Here is a 22,522-nt window from a genome sequence, read left to right on the forward strand (position 1 = left end):
CTTTAGGTCAGATATTTAAAAAAATAATAATAATAAAAAAATAGGTTACATGTCAAACTGTAACCGAAATCAATCATATTATATTCATAAAATTAAAGGCGTTAATAAATAAAAATAAAAAAATAGCCCTACATTAAATTCTCATTAATGTTCTCCGTGTGGTTAAAAAAAAAATATAATAATAATGTAAAAAGCGTTGTTTCATATAGTTACAACTTTGGGAATTTCCCGCTTTAGGGGAACTCCAGAAAGTGCTTTCTCACGCTGCTGGTGTATCACGTGAACCTTTTTTTTCTCTTTCTTTTTTTCGCAACATGCACTCATTGCACTGCCAATTTCAAGAATTTGGCGGACAGACCCACGCGAAATTTATTCAGCTGTAACACATTAATTTGATATTTCAAACTATTATTGATACTGATATTTCGTGGATTTTCGTGCGATGGCAAATATTCTAGCAGCGGCACCAAATAATCGAATAACGGCAGAAAGAGCCGCGCGCAGCCCGAAGTGCGCCAGGTGTCGGAACCACGGCTTCGTCGTCCAGTTAAAAGGCCATTCTGGACAATGTCAGTTCAAACAGTGTTTGTGCTGGAAGTGCTCTCTCATAAACGAGCGAACGAGAATCCTCGCATCTCAACGACGGATCAGATCCGGTCAGGGAAACGAGTCACCTGGTCCCGAGCAGACCGCTCTATCCGGTAGAAAAACGGTCTCCGCGGGTAACAATAAATCAACCAACCGGGTTAACGGTGACACCGACACCAGCGCGATAAAGGAGATTACTATTAATGCGCCCGTTGACGATACAACGTACATCGAGCTCCAGGCGCCTATCAACACGCGCGGCGCCGTTAGCGTGAGCGCGGTTCATCGTGATCCGAAGACACCGGCGGGACCGAGCGCTCCGAGTGGCACTGTTGGAGGTTTGTGCTCTTTTTTTTTTAAATCACTTTTATCTATATATATATATATATATATATATATATATATATATATATATATATATATATTAAATCTTATTTTATAATCAGTATTCCATTAGGTTCGATGGCAACCTTTATTATTAACCATATAACTTAGTAACGTTATACCTTTCATGTTTTGTAGGGACTCTTATTACAGCTTAATAAATCTCAAAGTCATTAGACTATTATTAAAAAGGGATCAGAAAAATCTAAATTTAACAAAAAATTAAATAATTCAAGAGCATTTAAATTCACTTTGTAATATTACTGAAAATAAATATATAAGCTTTCTTTTTATTTACCTTAATTACCTTAATTACTTTATTTAACCTTAATTACATAATGCGAGGGCTGTTGCCGTTCCACAGGCTCGTGTTTTCACAACAGTTCGCAATCAATGAATACCTTATGACAACGTTTACTTCATTTTTACTTTATGGTATTTATATAGTATGCTGTAGATGGTTGTAAGAGTCTGTATTTTATCTCCCTACTCTCAAAGTTGGCCTTATTATAATCAAGCTGCTTTGAAAGTGGTTAAGCAAAAACATTTCAAAATAAGAGTCCCGGCGTTCTCACGATTTGTGCTACCCTGTCAGATTTTGCTACCTCCAATTGAAACAGTAGGTAGCACAATGCGAAAAAAAAATGCTACCCATCAGATTATGCTTTATTAACACGTACACCTACCCCAACCCTTACAGTAATGCAAATGCAGCAATTATGTGTTGTTCAGCCTGATGCAATATTGATGTGCGCATGCGCAGTAAGCGCTGGTAGGACAATGATGGGTAGGATGAAATGTCAGGACACCTGTGTATTTCGGGCTCGTATATGATTAAAAATAAAATGGAAATAAATTATTATTTTCTGGATATTACTAGTAATTTAGTTAAACAATAAACTATATTTAAAACATGGCAACAATAAACTTAATAAACAATAAACTTGTCTCAGGAAGGAAAGATTTAAAGTGGCCCTATTATGCCATTTTTAAGGTTCCTAATATTGTTTTGGGAGTCTCCCACAATAGGTTTCACAACATTTCACTGCTGGTCATATGCTCTCCATATAACCATGTATGTGACAAAGAAAAATCTTGATCTTGAATCTTGAATCAAAAACGCTTTCATTTTTTTTAAAATATGCATTTAATATCACCTCATTTTCCAGCGATTCTCAAATGATTCCTTCGAAGCAGTTCTCTAATTCAGCCTCTCTAAGCTCTGAAGGCTTGGTAGAAAATATAAACATATTATTTATCATGCTTACAGGTTGTGATTCAGTGGAGCCAGCTAAACGGTACTGAGCTCATCTTTCAAGAGCAAGAGTTTTGTGAATCCGTCGAACTCCAGATGTCAGTAACATGATGTGTTTTTGGGCGGCGTCAAGATGTTCTCAGCAGGCCAATGTAGAGCATAGGAGGGCATTATGCAAATGTGTTACTCTGTGACATGTAGCCTTCATGGAAATGGGATTCAAATTCCTGACGACTCGTCTAGACTGTTCAGAGTCAATTTAGTGTCAGTACAATAATCTGTTTTATTGCCTTCCTTGAAACACGTTATCATAGATTCCAATATCAATAGACCTCTAATTTGTATATACCGATATATTACATAAATCAATTTCAGTGCATGTTGAATAAAACATGCATTGACTATTTTAAACTTTGTAATTTATCAAAAATGCAATTGGCTGTATAGTCTAACTAATTCAATTCCTCTGGTCATACCAAATGTTTTTCGTTCGCATAAAAGTAATTAATTTAGATGTGACCACAATGCAGCAAGATTATCTTTGTTAAGTTTCAAAACATTTTTTACAGTGTAATAAATACATGAACTGCTATCTTTTAAACATTCTATAATTTTTTTTTTTTTTAAGTATGTAAAAGTATTAGAAAGAGTTACAAATTTTTTTACAGGTATTAGAAAAAGTTAAAAATATTGTGTAATACTGTATACATCCACAGATGCACCATCTTTTCCTGGAGAGTGCATAATTAGAGAGGCAGTCCCAGGGCAATTTTATCCAGCAGAGATGTTCGCAATGCCTCTTCCCCTGTACCAACATTACCCGGACGGATACATGTTCCCGGCCATGCTGGTGGCCCTGAGACCACCTGTACCAGGAGCCTTCAGGGAACATGTCGGATTTGTTCCCTTTCCACCAGGGGCACTGTCCCATCCACTGGAGGCTCATGAATGGCAAGTATGTTTCACAGGCATGATTGCTCTCTAATGGCATCCATGACAAACTAGTATGTTAGTACAACAAAGACAGCATTGTAGTCAATGTGAGAGCTAGTACAAAATTTGGTATGTGACTTAAGTCTTTGATACATACATGATCAAAAGTTTGGGGTCAGTAAATAAAAAAAAGGAAAAAAAAGAAAAGAAATTAATACTTTTATTTAGCTAGGATGCATTATATTGATCAACAGTGACAGTAAAGACATTTATAAGGTTACAAAAGGTTCCTATTTCAAATAAATGCTATTCTTTCAAACTTTGGTAACACTTTATTTTAAGGTGGCCTTGTTACACGTTACATGTACTTACTACTATAATAAAACACTAATTATGCATAATTATATGCAAGTAACCAAGCCCTAGTAAGTAACCATGCAAACTAAGCCAAACCTAATCCTAACCCTAACCATATAGTAAGTACATGTAGTTAATTAATATTACTCAGTACATAAATGTATAATTACACTAACAAGGACACCTTAAAATAAAGTGTAACCCAAACTTTCTATTAATCTTGATGTTTCTGCTGAAAATTCAGCTTTGCAATCACAGGAATAAATCAGATTTTAAAATATGTAAACATTTTAAATTGTAATAGTATTTAACAAAATTTGGTGGTAAATTGTTCCGAAATCGATTACTATTAATTACACCAATTGAGGTAAAACATTTTAATAAAGCCAAGTCATTTACAAACATGTAGTTGCTGTGCACACAATATACAATGTATACAGAAACTCAAAATTTAATGTAATAAAAAATAAAATGAATCAAAAGGTAATGACATTTCTAAGCTGCACTTTGTTACCCTTCAAATATCTCTTCATCCAAACCTTCTGGTCAAGAAACTTCAAAACTGTCACAGCAATACTTAGGGATGCTCTCACTTTTGAGAAAAAAAATGAGGAGAAAATATGTCTATTACTTATTCTCTTTATCTTGTGCAGTCTACTTACTGTATGTGAAAGCTTGAAACACCAAAGCAAGTTTAACTTCTTTGATGTTCTTTTTCTAATCACTTCATTTTCCATAATCTGCAAAGACGGCAGTCTAATGAGTAACTCATTAGATTTGTCAGAGGTTATCAAAAAATTTGGGAACAGTGTAAATCAAGAGGAAGGTCATGTTTATGAATGTTCCTTCAAAGTTTAGCTCTCTCCCAGACTTTCTCAGTAAAACCTTTTCTGGTGTATTTACACTAAGTCTGTTTCTTCTGTTCTTGTGTTTCTGGAGATCCATGTTCCGCATTATAGTCAGTACCCCCCATACGCAGGGATGAGAGATGAGCATTCCCACCATTCACACAGTCACATGGAGGGAGAGCCAGGAAGATCTGCGTTTTCTCCTCAAGTCGCAAGAGTTCCAGGTATTAAAGATTGAAACTGTACTTTTGTACTTTACACTGTTGATTATTCTGATAAAACTAGGGGAAAGGACAGGGTTTCTACTGGTCTTAAAAAGCCTTAATTCACCCTTTCACAAATTAAGGCCTTAAATCAGAGCAGAAAGTGTTAAAAACATAAAGTCATGGCATTAAATGTTGCATGCACTGAAGAAAGAAAAAAAAGCATCTTCCTCAGTATTTATGTCGTTTTCCAGTACAAATATCTAAACATTCTTAAATCAAGAAACATTAAAAAAAAAAAACATTCGCTTGCAATGCATAATGAAATTACGGTTGCCGTGAAGGGCAAAACAGATTACAATTCTGAAAACAAAATAACAAATTACAAACGCAAATGCAAATCTTAAAAACAAAGTAACAATTCAGAAAACACAACGATAAATCCGAAAACAAAACAAGAAGTCACAAAACACAACGACAAATCAGACAAACCAGAAGAGGTAGGTATAGTTTGAGACAGCGCCATTGGCTTGGGATTACTCACCGCTGACTGGACGAGACATCTGTAGATCAACGTATACAGAAAGAACCAGTCGAAAAACAGCAGAGTCCTGGTAGAATGTTGGGAGATGGTCTTAAAGTAGCTCGTTTTAAATGTATTGTATGAATTGTGCTTAAAACATACAGAGTGTCTATTTACACTTTGTCCAAATAAGCTGCCTTATTAGCATTTTGGTACTGATGGTTTGTCAGCTCTAGTGGTGCAGGTGGTTAAGTGCAAATTCTTGGCTTTTTGACGCGATCAACCTGGGTTCAATTCCACCTTTTGCTGAACTTTTTTTTTCTTCCTTTTCAAATCTAGTATTAGCAATGGATTATATTTACACTAAGTAAAAATAGCAGTATTTTTAGCAATATGCTATTTAAACTATGTGCAAATTCCTATTTACACTATGTTAAAATTGTTCTGCTATGTATACTACTTGTTGCAAATAGTGGCAATTATGTGCTCTTCAGTATTGTATTACATTATAAAACAGTATGCAATAATAATGTGTTGAGTGTAAATTATAATTTTAATTCAAATTATTAAATGGATGCCACCTTATTGGTACAATAAATCCCTCCCTACACCTACCCTAACCCTACCCTACCTTATATTTTGTTTTCTCCTTTTTGATTATTTCCTTAATTTTTATTGAAAATAAATGCCTTTACGATGTGATATAAAATTTGAAAAGGGATAAAAAAAAGTTTGGTAAAAGGTGGGATCGAACCCAGGTCAATCAAATTAAAATGTCTAGGACACATGCTTAATCACTTGCACCACTGGAGCTGACAAAGTGCTGATGCCAAAAAGCCAATAAGGCAGGTTATTTGGATAAAGCTTAACTAGACATTTTATGTTTTATTCCATAGTAAGCACAATTCATATAATACATTTAAACCAAGCTATTTTAAGACCATCTCCGAACGTTCTACTCAGGCTGTTTTTGGCTGGTTCTTTCTGTATACGTTGATCTACAGATGTCTCGTCCAGTCAGCGGTGAGTAATCCCAAACCAATGGCGCTGTCTCAAACTATACATATTTCTGACTTGTTATTTTGTTTTCGGATTTGTCATTGTGTGTTCTGACTTTTTATAATGTTTTCTGAATTGTTGTTGTGTTTTCTGAATTGTTATTTTGTTTTTTAGATTTGCATTTGCGTTTGTAATTTGTTATTTTGTTTTCAGAATTGTAATCTGTTTTGCCCTTCACGGCCAACGTATGAAATAGTTTAAGTCTTAAATTTCTGAAAAACTGAATGAAATTAAGTGAGTTTTTGCTTTAAACAAGAGCAAACATCTGTCATTGAGGAATGGAAATGGGATTTTTTTTTTTTTTTTTTTTTTTTTTTTTGTAAAATGAATTAAATAGTAATGGAGATGTGTAGAAAGTTGTATTTTCAAACTGTTGCTACTACAACTCATTTTCTGCTCTCTAGACATTTATAGGACATACTGACATATTGTGTTCCCTTCAGTTTGATCCTTAAATTTTCTTTATTCAGTCTTAATTGTGCCCTTCATAAAACCTGCAGAAATCCTGGAAATAAAAACACTCCCACTGACTTATCACAAATAAAATTCATAATAGGTAAATTCAGTCGGATGACATTATGTATGACATGTTTGCTTTGTGTATTGGACTGAACTAAGGTAAATATTATAATCAGTGATTTTAGCTGTTTTTATATGATCTATTATGTTGATAGAATAACAGTAAAAAATACCTAGCAAAACCTTGTGATATATTATAAATATCTGAAATAAGTTAAAACCTTTTACTAAAATACAGTGATCTTCAACTTTAAGTGATCTAAAAGTCTTCAACTAGACATTTTAAAACAGTTACTTTACTTCAAAATACATACTTTTTTTTTTTGTTGTTATTGATTGGATGTTATAGCATATTATGTGATATATTGTATTGTGGTTTTTTAAAAATTTTTGTGTATATTATAAGTGTATAAACTATATTCTAATATAATCAGTTGGTTTTCATTTTTCATTTGTTTGGTACCATAGTGTCTGAAAAAGGTGAATAATTTTGCTCTGATTTTTCATATTGATCATTGAGTTCTGTTTGCTTAATACAGAAAGTCAAGTTTGTGGTATCCAGCAAACAGATGCTGTACCTGCTGACAGTCTTTCCTCAAGAAACGCAGATGAGAACAGATGAGATCTTTGGTTTCACGTCGACTGATACCACATCATTTGTACAAGACATGCATTTGTTGATTCCTTTTCAAAAATATTTTTCCATATTCTTCTTCTGTTTCTTGTAGCATCTACTTGTTCATTACTGTGACAATTTTTTATTCTTGATTTTTTAGAAGATAAATCTGATATCAATGCTGTCTGCTCCGGTAAAGGCAACTGTTTGACATTTCTTTTTACACTACAATCAGTTTATTACTGCATCGATTATAATATCAGTCTTCATTTGCTGTTGCACAGTTTTTACATTTGACAGGTTAGAAAGTTAAAGTTAACAGCAGTTAATCTTTATGCCTGTTGTTTAGGCCTTTTGGGAGAGAAGTGACATTTGGAATGTTCCTTTTCTAATTCTGGATAAGTGTTTGATGAATAAACTGTTCAATTCTGAAGATTTATTGTGTTTTTGATTTTGTGAAGCTTAACTGAAGCAGCTCTCAACTCTTAAACCAGTATTTCCTATCATCACCCCCCCCCCCCCCCACCCCGTGTAATTGTGATCCTGTTTGTAAAGAGACATTAAGATTCCCAGGATGAACATCTCACTTCATTTGCTTATCTGAACCCAGACAGCACAAGACGACACTGTCAGTATACTACAACCAGGACCAGTGGGCAGATAAACTAATTACAGTCTCATGAATATCAATGTGCTCCTCTGGCACAGAGCAGCGCTGAATGTAAAACTCAGATCCGGTGTGTGCCAAACCCAAATTTGTGCACAAATGTAAGCAGTATGTTTATTCCCATAGCAAATACAAACATTACTGTGAAAAGAGATTTGATTTGCTGACAGATTCAGTACAACACTGTGTGCTTGCTGGACCCAGACATCTAGGGGGGAAAACTAGCTTTATAATCTGTCTCTACAAAAAAAAAAAAAAAACGACATAAAAATCTATGCAAATCTATTGAAAACTTTTAATTAACTAATTGGTTTAATTTAATTAACTGAGGAAATTTTTGGTGATCAGAGAGTCACCACCCTCAGTGGTTTTGTGTGGTGTTAACATTGGTCTGCTAAATACATACAGTACATTACCAAAAAAACAACAAATCTTCTGAAACATTTGCTCACAAAGGAGAAGTCTTGAAAAATACAGAGGTATTTGTCAGGAAAAAAGAACAAGCCATGACTTCACCCAAGTAATATGAAATAGAGATAAAAAAAAGTCTTTTTAATGGCACAATCCATTTGAGTGCGAGGTACTAATGGGAAGATACAGCTCATTTGCGTGCCTTCATTTTCCTCCTGGCCTCCTTCCCTGGCCGTTTCTATATTAAAAAAAAATAAAATAAGAGAGAGTGATGAATACGTGTGAGGGGACATCTTTAAAACTGAATAAAACAATACTGATTTTAAAAAATAAATAAATAAATAAAACACTTACATTCGTCTTGCCTCCTTTGCCAAAATGTTTCCTACCTTTCCCATGAGCAATTTTGGCCTTGAATCCTAAAAATGTCATCATGGCTTTCTTTAGTGTTCCATTTGTTGCCCTTCTTCTTGCCTCCAAAGCCAAACTTCTTATCCTTGTATTTCCTCTTAGCATTTGGACTAAGAACAACAATAAATATGACTATAAATGATGAAAAACACTAAATGTGAATTGTACTGTACAAAATATTTTGTGTCACAAAAATAAGAAAGAATGGAAGGAACAACATGAAGGTGAGTAAACAGCAGTTTTAATTTTTGGGTGAAATATCCCTGTGAAGTAGTTAAACAGTCAAGCCACTTTTTTTTCAAAAAAATAATACTACTAACAAAAGAAGCCGTTAAAGCTATCCATGAGTGCAATATTTTTTTTTACACGTATATCTATCAGCTGATACAATCAAGGTGCAAATAACATTAGTATTTGTGTGTGTGCAAATTGATGTGTGTGTGTGTGTGTGTGTGTGTGTGTGTGTGTGTGTGTGTGTGTGTGTGTGTGTGTGTGTGTGTATGTATAAATTAGATATACACTACCGTTCAAAAGTTTGGGATCAGTAAGACTTATAATGTTTTTTTTTTTTTTTATAAATGTCTCTTCTGCTCATCAAGGCTGCATATATTTGATCAAAAATACAGAAAAAAAAAAACCCAGTAATCTGCCAAAATGTTATTACAATATAAAATAATGTTTTCTATTTTAATATCCTTTAAAATATCATCTATTTCTGTGATGCAAAGCTGAATTTCCATCAGCCATTACTCCAGTCTTCAGTGTCACACGATCCTTCAGAAATCCTTCTAATATGCTGATTTATTATTAGAATTACCAATGTTGGCAACAGCTGTACTGCCAAATATATTATTTTTTTTTTTTTTTTTTGGAAACTGCAATACTTTTTTTCAGGATTCTTTGATGAATAAAAAGTTAAAAAGAACAGCATTTATTCAAAATATAAATCTTTCCTAACAATATAAATCTTCTATTTTAAATAAATGCTCTTCTTTTGAACTTTTTATTCATCAAATAATCCCCCCCCCCCCCCAAAAAAAAAGAATCACAGGTTCCAAAAAAATATTAAGCAGCACAACAGTTTCCAGCACTGATCATCGTATTAGAATTATTCCTGAAGGATCATGTGACACTGAAGACTGGAGTAATGATGCTGAAAATTCAGCTTTGCATCACAGGAATAAATTAGATTTTGATGTATATTAACATAGAAAAACTTTATTTTACATCATAATAATATTTCACAGTATTTAATTTTTTCTTGTATTTTTAATCATATAAATGCAGCCTTGATGAGCAAAAGAAACGCCAGTAAGAAACATTCAAAATCGTTCTGATCCCAAACTTTTGACCGGTAGTGTGTGTATATATATATATATATGTGTGTGTGTGTGTGTGTGTGTGTGTGTGTGTGTGTGTGTGTGTGTGTGTGTGTGTATATATATATATTACCATTCAAAAGTTTGGGATCAGTAAGAGTTGTAATGTTTTTTTTTGTTTGTTTGTTTGTTGTTTGTTTGTTTGGTTTATATATATATATATATATATATATATATATATATATATATATATATATATATATATATATATATATATATATATATATATATAACGGCCCACTTTTTTCATTTTTGGGTGAACTATCCCTTTAAACCATAACTACTAAACCAGAGGAAAGTGATAAGCTGTGGTATACTGCACTTCACTACACTGCACATATTCAATTACCAGGTCAGTTTTACTGATTTAGACTGAAGATTCTAATTTCTTCATTAACTGCACACTTATTTTTTGTTTCTCTCACCTTCATGAGCTTTGTATTGTTGGCCTGAAAGACGTTTGTGTCCCTGGTGAGCTGGTTCTTCAGTGTCGTGATAATCTTTTCATAGTGCTCCCTCTGTCTGTGGTTTTCCCTCTGGATATCTGTGTCCACTGCCACTTTCGTGTCCCTGGTGAGCTGGTCAGTCACACATTTACACACCAAAAAAAGAAAAGCTCCAAAATGTAGATGAGTTGTCACTGGACAACTGATCCGCTTGATGGGGCCCGTAAATATTTTGGGACTATGTATTCTGTCACATTCTTATTTTTTTGTTCTTTTTGTTATTTAATGTTACTTTTTAAGTTTGACAATGCTCAATTATTGCATAATTATGTATTATGTTTGTAATTTTTCTCAGTGTCAGGCTGTTTTGATTGATATTTTTTTTTTTACTTATTATTTAAGGAGTTGGTTCAAAAAAAGAGATTTTGTTGTGAATTCTGATTATGATTTTCCATCCATAATACATTTAATTATTGACCTATATTTACTTCAAATGTAGCATTCCATCACTTGCTCACCAATGGATCCTCTGCAGTGAATGTGTGCCGTCAGAAATTTGAGTCCAAACATCTGTGACTATGTATTCTGTGCCACATTCTTTTATTATGAATTATTTTTGTTTTTGTTATTAATGAATGTTACTTTTTAAGTTTGACAATGCAGCAATGTAATACACAAAACGATGTGGCTCAGGCTGAAACGGTTTAATAAAACATGATGACACATGAAACATATGCAGTTAAATATGTCGCACCTCCACCATCTGCTGCTTCAGCTTTATTTTTTACAATTCTTTTATCTTTTGGCTTTTTTTGTTTTTTGGCTCAATCTGTTTTTTCATATATTAAGTCCTTAACTTCATCTGTTTTTTTTTTTGTTTAGTTTTTTTTTTTTTCTTTTTTTAGCACATAGATGCTTTCTTCCTGTTGAGACAGAACAGATTTTACTCTCACGTACTGAAACTTAATTATACTGACTCTGAGTTCATGTATCTGATCTAGACTCTGACAGATGGGATGCAAACAATCCTAAATCATTTTTATTGCCCATATAAATCAAACTAATTAAGGCTCTGTGATTGATTTTCAATCCATAATACATTAATTCATTGACCATATTTACTTCAAATGCACATTTTTTCCTTAATCAAGTGCTACTGGAATGAAACCTTTTAATTAGCATTTTTGAACTTTAGTTCCATCATCCTGAAGTTAATAGGTTTCTATGACTCTGTAGGGTGTGAAATTCATAATTTAAAATCTGTCAACAACTGCTTAGACAGCTAAATGTCGTAAAATGAACAGGAATACTGAGGACTTACAAGACTTGCTTTCTTTGTGTCATCATGAACAGGGTTCATATGTGCTCACCTTGTCCTGTATGATCCCATCTCTCTTCTGAATCGTGGTCTTCAGCCCAGTGAATTGAATTGAATTGATTTGTCATTGTTTATACATAGTGTATTTGAAGTGATGAACTCAAAAACTAATTATAGTCACTCACCTGCTATGTTGTGGTATCTTACTTGACTTTGAGCCTAGTGTTGGCCTTTTTTTCTTCTTTAAGATTTTGCTCGCATTTCATGAGGATCTCATGGATTTCCATATCTGCATCCTCTTCCTCCTGCTTTATGTATTCCTCAAATTCCCAAACCTTCTGCTGGGATTCATCCTGATACTGCAAGTTGGACAGAAAAGGGTGACACTGTTTGCAAATTATAATTCTGTTATCATAACTTTAATTTTAATCTGTTTTTGTCATTTTTGGGGTTGACAGCCAGAGACAAATATTTTCATATGAAAAGAGCAACCAGTAAATGATTCAACATATCTCCTTTTGTGTTTCAGAATAACTAGCTGAATGCACACTGGGGATATATGTATGGAAAATTCACCACCACAGTCAATCCAGAGACGCACCTCATGGCAACTGCATACAGTGAACTTCTTGAAAGTCCTGATGTCATCGATGAGCAGAGTCATGAGACAGAGTTTGTCTGAGAATCCCACCAGGATGTAGAGTCCAGTGGGGTGAAGAGCTACACTGTAGGCTTCCTCCCGGAACTCCTTATACATCTCTAAAACAACACACACTCACGCTATTACAAATATCCAACGTAATTCCTGCTAAAAAAGCCATGACAGCACGGACCTGATGGAATTTGATATGTTTTATTGCTGTCAAAGTCAACTTCAAATATTAATTAAATATGTTTAATAAAAATAATAAATACACTAACATTCAAAAGTATTTCAGGGGTCAGTATTTTTTATGTTTTTTTTTTTTTAAAGCTTATTTGCTCAATGAGGCTGCATTTATTTGTGTCCAATAAGTGTGAAAACCCCCTATAAATGTAGGATTAAAAGATTTTGACATTTTTACTGAATTTGCATTAAGATTAACCAAGATACAATTTGTACATTTCTAGATGTGGACATTTTTGCAAAGTGACCATTTTCTCAAAAAGTACTTTGAGTTTTACAAGAGCATAAAGAGCCAAAATAAGAGCACTGCCTCACAGTCTTAAGCTCACTATGAGACACAATCAAGCAGAAGAACAACACCTTGTCTCTTTAACAGAGCTGAACTTACCTGGTCTCATAGTTCCCGATGCACACTGAGCGGTCCAGGGAACAGATGGCATTGAGCGGTGTACGGATGCAGGTGGATAAACCTGTGATAACGCTGGAGTGGAACGAGTGAGACAGGTGCTCAAACTGAACACAAACACACTGATAACACAATGGAAGAAAGAGCTGAATTTGCCATTACTGGTTTTATGAGTAAAAACAGAAATACTGTATCAGTAAAACACCTCTTTTATTACACTAGATCTGCTGCTACTACGGGACAATGTGAAGTTTGTCATCTTGTTCCTTACAATAGCTCTCTCAGTTTAAAAAAAAAAAAGAGAATAAAGAAACTGAACCCACATTCAGTAGATAGATAGATAGATAGATAGATAGATAGATAGATAGATAGATAGATAGATAGATAGATAGATAGTTTGTAAGATTTTAGAGTTAAGAGGTCTTTCAGTTTTCAGTGATGAGGGCAGTAAGTGATGCTCTGCTGCCCTCTTGCGTTTGGATCCAAATATTTAGACTGGATATATTTATGTAATTAGCTTAAAAAGTAATAAACTGACATGATTTTAACTAATGTGATGCAAATAAGTAAGCAAAGTAATTGTGATTTGTGTGTATATGTTATACACATACAAAATGTATATTAAATAAATGAAGTAAGTTAATTTTGACTAGCAGGCTATTTGTGTTAAAGTGATCCGATAGCATGCGTTTAACACACTAATAGTGGAGATGGAGAAATGTTTTATGTGATTTTATTATATTTAGCTGCTTTGTTTGTTTGTTTGTTTGTTTGTTTAACTCCAGTTATAAACATTTAAATGGAGCTTTAAAGTCAGCACAAGTCTTGTATGTGTAAGGTATGACTTTTATTATTTGTGTTATTTCCATACTGAATACCGAATCTATACTTTGCAGGTCGTTCAATTAATGACGCCTTACATGCGTGTGATTGAAACTATTTTAGCTTCTTGGTTGCTCTGAACAAAAATAAACTGGGTAACATTCCAATGTCGTCATAATGGACAAGTTGAGCTGCAGTATGTTCATGTTTATCTTTGCCTGAGCGTTCTATACTGCTGATATAAAGTCATAAAGTGGAATACAGTAGTGCTGTTGTACTCTGTAATTCTTGTGCAACGACGAACGACGAGTATTAGAAATATCTAATACTGGTCTTCTCTCTTCCTTGTTGTGCATGACGCTTTCCCTCTACATGCTGCTGCTTGAGAAAGTTAATTGAACAGCAATTAAAGAACAGTTAAGTAACTCACATTTTTATTCATTAATCTGAATGTTGCATATAAATACACAATACATTTTTATTAAAGCATGTTAAAGTGCAGCATAAATCCTTTGAAAAATCCCTGGTCTACTGTTTATTTCTGTGAATGATGCTGTTTGAGCTGCTGGATCACAATGGCTTAATGTGGAAGAAGAGTCGTGTGACAGCAAACAAATAAAAGGTCATTATTACTGTTTCCTTTAACATTAACATTGTGCACTTTTAATTAACAGCTTTTAATTAACATTGTGCACACTGTGCGGGACATTTAATGATGTTATCATGGACACATGGAAATATCACAAAAGCCTTTATATTTACTGTACAGTCGTGGCCAAAAGTTTTGAGAATTACATAAATATTGGAAATTGGAAAAGTTGCTGCTTAAGTTTTTATAATAGCAATTTGCATATACTCCAGAATGTTATGAAGAGTGATCAGATGAATTGCATAGTCCTTGTTTGCCATGAAAATTAACTTAATCCAAAAAAACCTTTCCACTGCATTTCATTGCTGTCATTAAAGGACCTGCTGAGATCATTTCAGTAATCATCTTGTTAACTCAGGTCAGAATGTTGACGAGCACAAGGCTGGAGATCATTATGTCAGGCTGATTGGGTTAGAATGGCAGACTTGACATGTTAAAAGGAGGGTGATGCTTGAAATTATTGTTCTTCCATTGTTAACCATGGTGACCTGCAAAGAAACACGTGCAGCCATCATTGCGTTGCATAAAAAATGGCTTCACAGGCAAGGATCTGGTGGCTACTAAGATACATTGCACCTAAATCAACAATTTATAGGTTCATCAAGAACTTCAAGGAAAGAGGTTCAATTCTTGTAAAGAAGGCTTCAGGGCGTCCAAGAAAGTCCAGCAAGCCCCAGGATCGTCTCCTAAAGAGGATTCAGCTGCGGGATCGGACCAGTGCAGAGCTTGCTCAGGAATGGCAGCAGGCAGGTGTGAGCGCATCTGCACGCACAGTGAGGCGAAGACTTTTGGAAGATGCCTGGTGTCAAAGAAGGGCAGCAAAGAAGCCACTTCTCTGCCCAAAAAAAAAAAACATCAGGGACAGATTGATCTTCTGCAGAAAGTATAGTGAATGGCCTGCTGAGGACTGGGGCAAAGTCATATTCTCCGATGAAGCCCCTTTCCGATGTGTTTGGGGCATCTGGAAAAAGGCTTGGAGAAGGGAAAAAAAGATGAGCGCTACCATAAGTCCTGTGTCATGCCAACAGTAAAGCATCCTGACACCATTCATGTGTGGGGTTGCTTCTCATCCAAGGGAGTGGGCTCACTCACAATTCTGCCCAAAAACACAGCCCATGAATAAAGAATGGTACCAAAACACCCTCCAACAGCAACTTCTTCCAACAAACCCAACACAGTTTGGTGAAAGAACAATGCATTTTCCAGCACGATGGAGCACCGTGCCATAAGGCAAAAGTGATAACTAAGTGGCTCGGGGACCAGAATGTTGAAATTTTGGGGTCCATGGCCTTGGAAAATCCCCAGATCTTAATCCCATTGAGAACTTGTGGTCAATCCTTAAGAGGCGGGTGGAAGAAAAAAACAAAAAAAAACCCACTAATTCTGACAAACTCCAAGAAGTTATTATGAAAGACTGGGGGTTGCTATCAGTCAGGGATTTGGACCCCCAGAAGTTGAAGTCATGTGATGCCTTGATCATAAAACAAGTCATGTGATGCCTTGATCATAAAACAATTGAGAGCATTGCCCAGTCGAATTGCAGAGGTCCTGAAAAATAAGCCTTTGAACGTATGAAGTGCTTGTAATTATATTTCAGTACATCACAGGAACAACTGAAACAAAGATCTAAAAGCAGTTTAGCAGCAAACTTTTTGAAAACTAATATTTATGTAATTCTCAAAACTTTTGGCCACGACTGTATGTGCAGAAGTGAACCACCTCAGAGACTTATAAGACAAGGTCCATGATTCTGAGAACCCGGCAACAGTTGGCAGTGCTTATGCTATAAGGGTGATGTGTAGCAGGTGACTAGAGCACTGTCCAATGTGATTTGGATCAGTGCTGGACTGGGACAAAAAAAATCTGCCTTGGAATTTTTTGGTCCAAACGGCCCACCACTACGATCAGAATCGGCCCAGTCAGACAGCACCCATACACATATACACTGTCATTCAAAATACACACACACACACACATGCACACACATATTTGGAGCACATCATAATGTAGGGAACACACTAACACTGTTTATGTGTGTATATACGTTTACATTTAGTCATTTAGCAGACACCTTTATCCAAAGCGACTAAAAATGATGACAATAGAAGCAATCAAAATCAACAAAAGAGCAATAATATGTAAGTGCTTGTTTAGTCTAAGGCAGTACATGTTTTTTTTTTTTTTTATAATAAATAAAAAGAAAACAAGTAGATAGAATAGAAAAATAATATAGAATGCCAGTACCAGTTTAAGTGGACCAGTGTACTCACTCGCTCTTGACTTGCTGTTAATAGTCTATAGGCTATCTACAAATACTAGAGATTTTTTCATGGATGATTCCAAATGTAGGGCCCTATGAAATCCGAAATTCTTTTTTATTTTTTCCCAAATTCCGTCTCCATATTAATGGTTAAAATAAATTGTATTAATCAAAAAGCTAGTTTAATTAATTAAAATCATGAAACTTATACACTTTAAAATCAATTTATTAAAAGTTTGACAAAAATTACGTTTATAGTTTTATGAAATTTTTGAAAATTCTGAAAACCTGACCAAACCCTACACTTTCTTTAAGTTATATAAATACTCAACTTTAGCAAAACTGAATCGTGGTGACAAACATCATGAGCCAGTTTATGCGGAATAACATGTCTGTATAGTCCAAGAAAACAAAAACAATTGCTCATTCATTCATGAAATCATTTCCTGTCCTGTTGTAATGTGCAAAATAATTGTGGATTAACTATGACTGTCAACTTCTGACATGAGTTGGTATTCATTAATCTTACTCTATATTCACGAGTTCACACTTCCATATAATTAGCTGAAGTATTTATAATGCATATTTGGCGTGCTGTCCGGGGAAGGGCCCCGAGCTAGGGAATGGCCCGAACCTAGAGTACCCCCCTACATAAAAGTGTAAAATGAACTCTAAGTGGAGGAGATGGGGTGGAGGGGGGGATGTTGATAAACCATCAATGGATAGGGGTAAGTCAGCTGTATTTATACCCTAGTGTTGATTATCTTAAGTGAGCTCCACCTGTGCTAATTAGGCTAAGTATCTGACGTGCTCCTCCCGAACCTTGTTAATAAAACATCATTCAATTTCATATACGATCATGTACAAAGGAGGTTTATAAAGAATAACATGCCACATATGCTGTTCTGGACAATCAGCACATAAACACTGAGAAATTATGCTCTGTTGTTGCAGAAGCATAGTAAACGTATGTCATGTGAATGACACCATCCTTACAGTCACAAAATGCCCATTATGCTGCGAGCATGACATCAGAGATTCACTTGGTGGGATGTCCCTCTGTAAGTCCCTCCAGTTGGTCTTTTGTCTTTCCCACAATGCCTTGAAAGATGTCCTTGCTTTTCTGTGTCAGTCATTCTGTCTGCTAGGCAAGCACATGTGTGAGAGTGAGCGTTTGTGTGTGTTCACGGACATGCTGTTTAGTGTCACAAAGGAGACAATGATAAACCTTTTATTGTCCTGCTGGAATGTGACAGGAGAAGACAACGGGAAAGTATGTTATCGTCCCGAGTGCTTGGCACCAATGTCCAGTCAGACAGCATGAGAGAGACAGGTAAACAAAAAGACAGAAAGAAAGAAAGAGAGATGTAACAGTAAACAGTCCTGCTCTACTGCCAGTGTAAAGGAGTTTGAGGATGGTAGGTGTGTTTGTTAGAATCAAGCTTTCTAAATCAGGACCATCTTCTTCACAGGAACGAATGACTGCTGTCCAGGACAAATGATCACATTCGTGGAAATTTCATGATTTTAAAGTCTGATTCTGAATCAAGAATTGTAAACATGCACTGATGAAAAGTGAGGAAGCTCTGCATTCGTTACAATTATCTCTGTGGTTTATATAATGATTGCAATAAAGCTTTAATTGGATTTCATCATCTCCCCTTTTATGTTGAAAAACTGTTTTAGTAGTATAAACTAAATGTAAGTGAATAGGTGAAGTTGTTTAATAAAGGTTGGGTTGCACACACTAAAGCATTCATTTAGCATTGATATGTTTTGCTAAAGTGAAAAAAAAGACTGAGATGTTAAAGATAGATAAAGAACTGACAGTGTCACTTCGTAAGCTTGTGATTTAGTGAAGATCGTGCAGGAACTGCACCTAAGTTCTCTTATAATTTAGGATTGCTATGAATCTTTTTAGCAATCAAATTTCAGTTATAAATAAAAAAGAATATTACTTACAAACATTTTTGCACACAGATCATCAAAATCATTCTCTTGCGCCCCCCAGTTTGGGAACCCCTGTTATAAATTAAACATGATGTAACATAAAGTAGTCATTTGACAACAATGTAACATATTATTGTTTAATAAATGTAAACGTAGTAATGCATACTGACTCACTTGAGATTTATAAAGCGTATGGTAATATACACACTACTGCAGATTATTCAGTTCCAGAGTATTCCATTGCAAACATGCTCCATGTATTCGTAACAATCATGTAAAAAAACCAAGTATGGTTTGTTTTGGGTGTTATGGTTTTATATATATATATATATATATATATATTATTGATTGTTTGTTTTTTGTTTGTGTTTTTTTTTGTTTTGTTTTGTTTGTTTTGGTTTTTTTTTTTCCTTGTACTGGTTTTGTATTTTGTTTGAAATTTCCCTGTCTGCTGTAAAGATTTCAAATATAGAGTGATCAGACATGGCATCTAATGCTCAGTTGACTGGTTCAAATAAATGACTACCCGCAGCATGGCAATAAATGACTGCCCATAAAGCAAAGATGGCAGCATTCAAATTGTGTGCTTGAGGGATGCATGTGCAAGCAGTAAACAAGAAAGAACAATGAACAATAGCTTTAAAGCATTTGTTATTTTTTGTTAAATTAATTATATATATATATATATATATATATATATATATATATATATATATATATATGTTATATATATATATATACTTAACATTTAAACTAAACATAATAAATGAAAACAAGAATTAATATATAGTTCAATCATGAAACTCTAGATGGCGCATGCTGTCGGGTTGTTAACGTAACAGATGATATTCAGAGAGTTAAACGACTTGGCACAAGCTGATTGGTTCATGCTGCTTATGCAGCCAATGAGCTTACTGCCTTGCATTTATATGGCTGGCTAGCTTTCACTGGCTAGCATTCCTGCAGCGTGCTTTCAGAGTTTCTCTGAAACCCTCCACCTTCCCCAGCTCCACCTGTATAGATCTGCTACGGGTTATTTTATATGCTATTTGCGCAGCAGCAGTATGTCTTAAATACTCATGGCACCATATCGCCATATGCATTGGCAGTATTAAGTTCCTGTACTTGCTTGCGGCAGCAGCAATAATCTACAACTACAGCAATAACCAACAGCAGCGTAGCAGATCTATTCCACCAAGTCCAAAAACATTAACATTGTCATATCAATCACCATGATAAAATCTTAAGAGAGTTGTAATGATTGAAATACACTTATACTGTAAATTAACATTATTCTAGATTCATAAATCTTGTAAACATGTTGCTCATTGTTAGTTCATCATGCCTGCACTTTAAAAATGTAACCTGACCTGCAACTGTTTCCTTAAAGAGCAATTTTATACGATTTAACCCATAAGAATTAGTTTTGCTGATATAAATTAATTTAGGTTGATATAGTGATGCTATATATATGTATATATATATATATATATATATATATATATATATATATATATATATATATATATATATATATATATATATACTTTTTTTTATTTGAATAAAACCAGTTAATTTAGATGTCACCATAACTTATGTTAATGCATTGAAACTTATTATAAAGTGTTAATTATAATTATTATAGTTTTACAATTTGTAACGCACCACCAGACAAGTGCAGCATCTGAGAGACCCTTGAGATGGAGCTTCTCCCCCTGAGTGTGATGAGTCCTGGAGCTCCCCTTCATCTGCAAGCGGACCCTTTATGGCTTCAGTGCCATGCCGTGGAGGAGCAGGTGCAGCTGTGGTGGTTCAACGAGCCGCATGTGTCTCTCCTGTGCTTTTGCTTTTCAGTGGCCATGGTTCTGAGCCTGGGCTCGGCCGGCGTGGGGCTCCTCGCAACAGCCTCCTCTACCCCAGGGCCCTCGGTGCTGTGGCGCTTGGGTGTAGGTTCTACTCTCTGTCTCCTGGCAGTGGTGGTCTCATGAAGCAGCTTCTCAGCTCTGCTGTTCAAGACATGGGCTGCATACACAGCCGCAGATGCATTGAGCAGCTGCGCAGTGGAGGAACAGCGGATCCCGTGCTGTTGCTCTTCACTGGTTTGGCACTGGTGGTGTGTGGGACTATGCTGCTCAGTCTCACTCAGCTGGACATGCTGCATTCTGGTGTGACCCTCCTTGCCAGTGGGGGCGCTGTAGTGCTAGGTGTGATGGCATATGGAGTGATGGTTTATGTTCAGGGAAGGAGAAACATAAGAAGGTGAAGACAACTAAGGGTGAGAGTGTATACAGTGAGGGGGCAAAGGAACCGACCATGGAGGGATTCAACTTCCAGTCAGTCGAATTTGTTATGAGAGAAGAATCGAGGATTCCATCTAGCTCTGGTTCCTACATGATAAGAAGACATATTTGCACATACTGATGTGTAAAGCACAATAAATGAGCTTCTTTTGTGTTAATTTACACTGGTTACACCTGCAGTTTGGCTAGGATACATCTTTATTGACAATCAAACGCCTCCAAATCAAATGCTTGCTTTGTCATTTCTTGTTTTATGTGTCGTCTTATGAGCACCAGGCAATAGAACTTGGTTGGAAGTCAAAATGATCAAGTAATATTCCATATCTGTATGGAAATTAATCCTGAATTGAATACCTGGGTTTGCCAAAATGTGCCATGTATAACAAAGTTCACACCTTTGAATACTATATCCCAGAATGCAATGCGTTCGACATCATCATGCATTTTCATCTGATGAATGAACAGAAACTTCTAGCACACTGGCCTACTGTTTATGTGGCAAAAAGGTAAGCATACCATGCTAGGATGCTATTCTAAAGTTAGCCTTTTTCTATTTCTATACACATTCCAGAATAGTTATTAAACCAAGAGGCTCATATTTGTTGAATGACCAATATGTTAAGTATGCACACTTTGCAGAATAAATCTATGGTAGAGTTTATGCAGCTGCATTAAATATAAGTGGTATATGTCTAATGTAGTAAACTGGCACAAGCTCTTCATAATTGTATTAATTCACCTAAACTAAATAAATGTCATGCTAATTGTATGCTAAGCAGTGAAGTAAATGTACAATTAAGTGTGGCATTTTTTTTATTATTATTCTCCATTCTTCCATTGCAAGTTACTTTTTTTTTTTGTAGACAGGCTTTTAAACATTTAGAAAGATATTCAAAGAAAAAGCCACACTTGCAAATAAGAAGAACAGGCAAGTACAGGCTACATATCATAAAGATTGCATGGTTAACAATTATTATGGGTGGATTAATTTTCATAAGATTGAGATGTCGAGCTGTTGTGCAAACTGTAAAGATATGCATGCAAAAAAATTATTAGAGGAAACCTCACCTTAATCATCAGCATTTGTGGCATGATGTTTATTAGCAAAAACATAATTTATTTAAAACAATTGAGGTTACAATGAGATACGTACAATGGAAGTGAATTGAGCCCATTTTTGGAGGTTTTAAAAGATGATATATTAAGTGTTTTTGTAAAATTACAAGTTTATTTTCATTCTTCTGTTAAAACCTCACTGGAAAGCTGTTTAAACAATAGTTTTTGCAGTAATTTTAGGGTTTCAGGCAGAGCAAAAAAAAATTTAATAAAGAA

The 22,522-nt window shown here is 35.1% G+C and overlaps 1 protein-coding gene and 1 pseudogene across 1 annotated transcript; both read left to right on the forward strand.

Moving 5' to 3' along the window:
- Positions 1-241: 241 nt before the first annotated feature.
- On the forward strand, positions 242-7,714 carry LOC109064377 (doublesex- and mab-3-related transcription factor B1-like). The gene is made up of 4 exons (XM_042767170.1): positions 242-926; positions 2,944-3,182; positions 4,457-4,589; positions 7,209-7,714. Exons 1-4 carry the CDS (start codon positions 443-445, stop codon positions 7,289-7,291), a joined length of 939 nt encoding a protein of 312 aa, XP_042623104.1. The 5' UTR covers positions 242-442; the 3' UTR covers positions 7,292-7,714.
- Positions 7,715-20,565: 12,851 nt separating this feature from the next.
- LOC109076021 lies at positions 20,566-22,180 on the forward strand (annotated as a pseudogene).
- The last annotated feature ends 342 nt before the right edge of the window (positions 22,181-22,522 follow it).

The sequence above is a fragment of the Cyprinus carpio genome, chromosome A2 (assembly GCF_018340385.1).
Source record: "Cyprinus carpio isolate SPL01 chromosome A2, ASM1834038v1, whole genome shotgun sequence".
NCBI lineage: Eukaryota > Metazoa > Chordata > Actinopteri > Cypriniformes > Cyprinidae > Cyprinus > Cyprinus carpio.